Source organism: Lottia gigantea (genome assembly GCF_000327385.1).
Source record: "Lottia gigantea unplaced genomic scaffold LOTGIsca_72, whole genome shotgun sequence".
NCBI lineage: Eukaryota > Metazoa > Mollusca > Gastropoda > Lottiidae > Lottia > Lottia gigantea.
This window is the reverse complement of record NW_008710427.1, coordinates 922,610-929,908: the sequence shown is the minus strand read 5'-3', so window position 1 is coordinate 929,908 and position 7,299 is coordinate 922,610. Positions and strand designations below refer to the sequence as shown.

Genomic DNA, 7,299 nt, shown 5'->3' with positions numbered 1-7,299 from the left:
ATACAAAATGAAAAATGTATTCTACTTCCGTTGTCGCTGTCGCTTGATAAGTTATAATAACTTTTGATACTAGGCTAGTCTGTCAAAATTTGGACAAACAAGAAAGAAGAATTTTATCAGATCAGGATGAAAAGTGAATTAACCTGTAGAGAAAAAATCCGAAAGAAAAATTTGAGCTGCGTTTTAATCAGACAGGCAATAAGATTACTCGTGAACGTGCGAAGTGGCATTAAGATAACTTGTGAACGTGCGAAGTGGCATTAATTTCAAACTACAGATATCCGTAACAATTCAATCAATATTAATTACCTTTCTATGGATATTGGAAGTCATGATAGGTCTAGGCTAGATAGTGAAAATCTACAGAAAATGGTGAAAAAAATAGCATAAAATGTAGAGATATAACAAATCTAACTGAAGAAATGTAGGTTGCCAGCGTTCGTCAGCGCATAGGTTTATACTATCTACGACGTGAATTTGCATATGCCGGCGTTTGAACCATTCCCAGGAAGCTAAAAGATTACTCAGACAATCGACGCTTAAAATAGGTCGACGCACGCGTGTTTACACATGGGACAATGACGCTAACGCTGGGTAAGGTCTGTTGACGCCGTCAACCGGCATAACGTTTTCTTGCGTATTACGGCTGTTGACGGCGTCAGAAGTTAAAATCCACCTTGCTATAAGAATATATGACATATTATAAATAATATATAGTCTAACAGAACATAAAATAAAAAAATAAAATACTCGAGACCTCCTAACATTCTTTTGATAATACTGTATTCTTTTAACAATGTGAAAAGGTCCTCCGAAAACATAAAATACATTGAATGACATTAGACAGGCGAAAAAAAAACGATCAATGGCCCGTGGTAGTTTTCACTTTGCTACCATTTTCTATATATAGCACATTTTTATATAGGCCTATGATATTCATTCCGGATAACCAAAAGAAATAATCTAAGAATGTGTTGTAAAATTTTGTACCCATACCTTGAGAAATTTTACACAAAATAACCTAAATCCATTAATCCACTGTACGAAAAGGTCTAATCATGTCAACAGCCTTTCTTAATCCATAGAGTTAGTTCCCCTAATCTAGGTTGACAACAGTTAAAATCGATGTTTGTCGTTATTTTGCGTCTAGCAACGTCCATAATATTTATCATACAAGTGTGTGTTTATTGTTTGGTGGTGAATGGCTTTATTGATATAATTGTGGCATGATAGGATAGGGTAGTTCAAGATTATAAATTATTGCGAAAGGAAAACAAAAGACATTTATGTTTAGTTTTGGTTATGGTCTGATTTTAAAAAATAACTAAATTAAAAGAGTAAATACCGGGTCCAATGTTCAATTACTATTTTTTTTATATATATTTGGTGTAAGATCATAGACTATTATTTGTATTATATATCCCGTTCGGTTCATAGATTTGTCCTTGCTACTGATTGTTATTGTGTTGTATATTCGGGAGTATTGATAGTCCTGGGATATTTATTGATGTTTTTCACAAAACGTCTCAATAAGCATCACATAAACACGAAACTAGGCATGGTTCTTGCAAGGAAATAACACAGATCTGTAGTTCAAAACAATTTTGAGATAGAAATTCAAAATGGTTGTAAACAACTTCGATTGTGTTTATTTCCATGTTAAATCCATAGGGTACATATTTTCATATCATATTTAATTTAATTTTCACTCATAAATCAAAGAGTTTAATTCATCCAATCAGTTCGTAACTGTAAAGGTTACTAGATCTAAATAAATTCATATTGTAGGATATGTCAAAATAACTGAAATTTGAAAAAATCCGTAATAAAGACTTCAAAATTGAAAAATAATTTATATCTTACAACACAATTCTTAACAAAATCACAAAGTCAAAAAAACATTCATATTTTTTACACACAAGTGTACATTAATACTCTTTCAACATTCATAAGTGCAGTTTCTTCATAGTCACAGACAACAGGGGAGTCAAGCTCAAGCTAGCACCCTAGTTTAGTCCAGAAAACATGTCATGCCGGTGTTTTAACAATTATGCACAAGAAGTGACAAAATAAGGACAAAAGGCAGACACAGACAACACATAAGCCAACAAATTTGATTTTTGCTGTCTCAGTTTAACTATATCGTACCATGTATCTTACAAACTACATCTTCTTTCCTTATCACAATAACCTTTATATTTACATCTTATTTATCACTGAAATAAACATAATAATGGTATGCTCAATTATCTGAAGAAAGACATAGTTTTGAAATTCATCTATTCTTTTCAATACAACATAATGATTAGCACAAGAGAGTTGAGAAGGCGGGCTAGGTTTGAGTGGCCATTAAAGCATCTTATTGGATTCATTGCAGTCATTATGAAGTAGCACTCATATCAAGATAGTGAAAGATTACAAGCAACTATGGTCAATTTGATTGTCACAAATTCCAACCTAACAACTAGAACATGAGCAACTGCAATATTTTAGTTAGAGATTAATTCTCCCAGATACCACCAATTGAAAAAACTTTCATGTACAAGGGCAATAACTCATACTAAATATTTTTCCATTCTTCTGATTTTCAATATGGTTCATCCTTGGTTGGTAACATACATTCTCACCAAGTTTCGTCAAAATCTGTCAATAATTGAACCTTCTAGAGTGTTTACAAGCTAAAAGTATCCCTAGTTTTATCAAAATCAATCTGTGCCTTCTAGAGTGTTTATGAGCAATTGTCGGTGGACTGACATAGGTGACGACAATACAGGCCTCCCATTTCATGTGGGCGTATAAAATTATCACATCATATAAAATTCAATGAATCTAACTGTAAATATTGAGTAGATATCCCAAACTACAGATATATATAAGATTACCTATTGTTCTAACCTGTCACTGTTAAAACGCCCCACTATTTCTCTCACTGTGGCTATCAAACTTTCATTTTCTTGGGGAGAATCCAGTATTAAGGTATGAAGTTTACCCATGTATGTATCTATAGTATCTAATGAAGGTATTTCATTGGTTCCTGAAAATAATAATATAACAAACATTATACCATTTTCTCTGTGGTGAACTATAAAATTTAAAAAACCAATATGGCAGTCTCCTTTGAATTAACTTTCCCACAGTTCATCATTGTTTTCAAGAAACGAATCCTACATGACATGCTTTAAACAGGACTGTGGTAGAAAAGTTGTTAGATTACAATGGAGACGAAAATAATAACTGAAAAGAGAAGGGAAAGAAAATGCATAAAATTGCACACTATTGTAATACAGTAAAACCATTGCAATGTAGCTTGACCATCAAACCTGAATAAGTCAATAAAAGATAATCATGTTTACCTGGTAATGGAATAGTAGAGAAATGAGATGTAAGAGTAGAACGTAAATTATCTAGATGATTTTGAAGAGCTAAATTACTATTACGCTGTTGGACAGAATCAACTTCTAGTTTATCTATAGCTTGTTTCATATTCTCTATATGTTTACTTAATATAGCATTCTGTTCTTCTAATTCCGTTGTTTGTTTTCTTAGCTGACGTAATTCAGACTCTCTAGCTGTAAAACAAATTAGAATGTTCATTACTTTGAGTATCTCTTATTCAAGAGGAAAAACTATTCATATGACAATTTTGGACAAATTATCTCCCTTTGACCATTGAAAATAAAATATGACAAACAAACCTCAATTTGTCACTGTCCTATTAGTAAAACTTTCTAAAGCATTTATCATCTCAAATAGAATTAAAAAAAAAGGATAAGACATGGCCTTATTTATTTCAATAAAAGAATCCCCCCTAACCAAAGCATCAAAATTTCCAGAAGCTAGAACGAATATTTCCCTCTCATGGAAATTCTACTTACCTTTGTTATGATCTAAGAAATCCTCAGTAAATATAGGTATATCAAAATTTCCATTAGTAGAGGTTGTTGTATCATTCTCTTCTTCTAATGTATCACCATTTACATTCATATCTTCTTCAATATCACCTATAACAACAAATAAATCATCATATTAACTTTTCTTACCAGCCTTTTTTTTCTGAAGCAGACATAATGCCACTTGGGGCCTTTCTGACTGAAATTTAATAATAACTCAAATATATTAACTAAATACCTTTCAGTCTCTTTTCCTGTTGTGATTTAAATTGTTTATAGGCATCTGTTTTTTGATAAGCTTCCATTTCAGTTTGATATCGCTCTTTGTCTTTTTCAGCATCATCTAAAAATCGCTGGAAAAATGAAATTCAAAGTTGAAAAATGTAAAATTCACATTGAATAAAATATCAAAATAGGATATTAAAGAACTTTGCTTTGTATCTTCATACTTTTGGCTCTTTGTAACATTTCACACTAAAGTTAATATTTGCTTCATCTTTTTTTTCTTTTTGTGTGAAAACACAGGAATTGATATTTCAATCTTACCATTTTATGACCAAACAAACAATTACAAATGGTTTTCATTAGATCATCAGCAATGTAAATAAAAATCTTAGTAGAAAAGCCTTGTTACCTGTTTTTCTCTTTGCTGTAAGTTAGACCATTCAGCTCCTAATACTTTGGTTATTTCACTAAAAGACAAGTTTGGGTTTTCTCTTCTCAACTGTTCTCTACGATTGTTTAGAAATCTAACATAACCAGTGAGTGGTTGTTTAGGAGCATTTACATCTTTTAAACTCTTCTTTCGTTTTCTGCCCTTGGGCCAACCACTTTTCTTCTTTGTCTAGAAAAATAGTAAATACATTCTGAACTTTCTGGCAGCTTAATTTGATTGAGTAATCTCATATTTGCTTTGAAGGTCAAAAAAGAAAATTTCCAGCTATAGTTATCAGTTTTCAAAATGAAAAATTGGCAAATAGTTTGTTAGCAATTGTATTAAAGAAAAAATCCTGAACTGATGCACTGTGGAAGCTATTATTCAATCTTGAAACTTTTTGGAAGCCATCAGTAATAATCTTTTTTTCTAATGCCTATTTAGTAGTACAAAAGACATTTAGCTGAATACATTGTATTCAATATCACATAGAAATGTAAAGATAGCTTGCGTTGCAAGGTAACATACGCCCACTGGCAGCTGTCAGATAAAATAAAACAGTCTTTAGTGACTAAAGTACGAATTTTCTCATATTGAAGAAATTATTCATTCTGAATAATTCACAAATTTTTTTCAAATCAATATCAATAACCCAAATACAACAAACAATTAAATCACACAACTCTAATCAAGGGCAAAAAACAACTTTTGACGTTTACAAAGTCAAGGGCAATAACTCAAAAAATGTTCACCAAAAATGTCTCTTGTTAGAACTTGTCCGAGATTCCAATGATCACACCAAGTTTCATCAGAATCGGTTGAAAACTGTAGCTTCTATTGTGCTCACAAACAAATTTAATGGCATTAACTCAAAAACATTTCATCGAAAATGCGTCAAGTTAGAACTTGTCCTAGATCTTATCAATTTCAATGATCGCACCAAGTTTCATCAGAATCGGTTGAAAACTGTAGCTTCTATTGTGCTCACAAACAAATTTTGACACGCTTTTACAAAGTCAAGGGCAATAACTCGAAAACCGTTCATCAAAATTGCATCAAGTTAGAACTTGTCCGAGATCTTATCAATTCCAATGATCACAACAAGTTTCATCAGAATCGGTTGAAAACTGTAGCGTCAATCCTGCTCAACAAACTATTTTTAGCAAATTTCGACACATTTTAACAAAGTCAAGGGCAATAACTTAAAAACCTTTCATCTAAAATGCGACAAGTTAGAACTTGTCCGAGATCTTATCAATTCCAATGATCACACCAAGTTTCATCAGAATCGGTTGAAAACTGTAGCTTCAATCCTGGTCACGAACTATTTTTAACAAATTTCAAGGCGTTCTAAGTCAAGGGCAATATCTCAAAAACCGTTCATCGAAAATATGTCAAATTCGAACTTGACCGAGATCTTATCAATCTAAAGCATCACACCAAGTTTTATCAAAATCAGATAAAAACTGTAGTCTCTATAGTGCTCACAAGAAATGTTGACGGATGGACCGACGGACAGGGGCGACGACAATATACGACCACATATTCATGTGGGCGTATAATAAAAAGGGTTGAAAACTTGTAAATTGCAATTCTAAATAGATATTTAGAGTTTTAAAAACAAACTAATACATCAGGTACAGTAATATTAAAAAAATAATCATCTAACCTCTATGGTATCATGAAGATCAGAAGGATTAGCAGTCGCCTGTAATCCTAAAATAGACAATTACAGACTTGTCTCAATACACCCTAACACTATGTCTATCAAGAACATTTAGCATTTAACAATACATTTCTGGTAGAGAGATAATGCGCAATGTAAAAACAAAGCCTTGGTCAAGCTATAGGCTGAACACCAAAGAAATATAACAGACATTTTTTTCTAAATCGATTAAGTCAGAAAAGAGAACATTATATATATCCAAGGCTATATATACCTGAGCTTATATCGTACCTGAATTAAGTTCAGACATAACATAATCTCCAGCCTTTTGTTGAGCTAAATATCCTGAATCTGGAAAACTGAAAATAAGAGAAGAATTAAAATGAGAGAAATGATTTTTAGGCTACTATTCACACCTAGAGTAATGTGATGTCAAAATGGTTTACATTTCTATCAAGCCTGATCCTACAGGGAGTCACAAATCAGCTTTTAAAACAAAAGAGATATAATAAGATTAGTCTTATAAACATTTGCTTTACTAGTAGAATACTATAAACTATTGTAGCATTGAGTGTGAATAAAATAAAAGGTGTATTAATCAAAGACTATGACATTAAAATAATATGACATCACTCAGCAATGGCTGCTCGAGCTGCAAATGTTGAAACCATCCTCCTCACTGTCACATCAACTATGACTATGTCACTTACTGAAATATCAGTAACATAGGCCTAACTGTGGGAGTTACCTGCTGTCTACAGTTAAATCATTGCTTTCTTTAGATACATCATCATCAAAATTTTCAAAACTCATCTTCAGGCCTCTCATGTCAGACAACATATTAGAACTTGCATTTGGTCCTAAATCCATCTTTCACTCTGCAAAACAACTGAAAGAAGTCAGAGAAAACAAAAATTATTTTTTTATGGTTTTATAGGGGTTAGCACAAAGGGCACAGTTCTTTTGAATCATTATAAGTTGTCAGTCACCACTCACAGAGTCTGGTCCCAAAACCTAGGAGTGCTTGCTGTTTTTGTCAACAATTCATTTTAACACATTACCTGGAGATCAGAATATATGTTTCACTG

At 32.3% G+C, this 7,299-nt stretch overlaps 2 protein-coding genes across 2 annotated transcripts in view; both read right to left on the bottom strand.

The window, feature by feature from the left end:
- LOTGIDRAFT_235955 (hypothetical protein) overlaps nucleotides 1-926 on the bottom strand; it is a gene marked incomplete at its 3' end in the record, with an annotated part of 10,504 nt that extends 9,578 nt beyond the window's left edge. Inside the window, exons 1-2 of the mRNA XM_009065989.1 lie at nucleotides 758-926; nucleotides 310-360 (exon numbers count right to left, since the gene is read on the bottom strand). Of these exons, the coding sequence (XP_009064237.1) occupies nucleotides 310-333 (24 nt within the window). The 5' untranslated portion in view covers nucleotides 334-360; nucleotides 758-926. The remainder of the gene's footprint in view (nucleotides 1-309; nucleotides 361-757) is intronic.
- A 911-nt stretch (nucleotides 927-1,837) lies between these two features.
- Nucleotides 1,838-7,002, bottom strand: LOTGIDRAFT_196090 (hypothetical protein). Its single transcript, XM_009065988.1, has 9 exons — nucleotides 6,960-7,002; nucleotides 6,503-6,570; nucleotides 6,215-6,261; nucleotides 4,525-4,734; nucleotides 4,129-4,243; nucleotides 3,876-4,001; nucleotides 3,354-3,569; nucleotides 2,883-3,034; nucleotides 1,838-2,216 (listed from the first exon to the last, which is right to left on the bottom strand). The coding sequence occupies exons 2-8, from the start codon at nucleotides 6,519-6,521 to the stop codon at nucleotides 2,883-2,885; spliced, it is 885 nt and encodes a 294-aa protein (XP_009064236.1). The 5' UTR covers nucleotides 6,522-6,570; nucleotides 6,960-7,002; the 3' UTR covers nucleotides 1,838-2,216.
- Nucleotides 7,003-7,299: the final 297 nt, after the last annotated feature.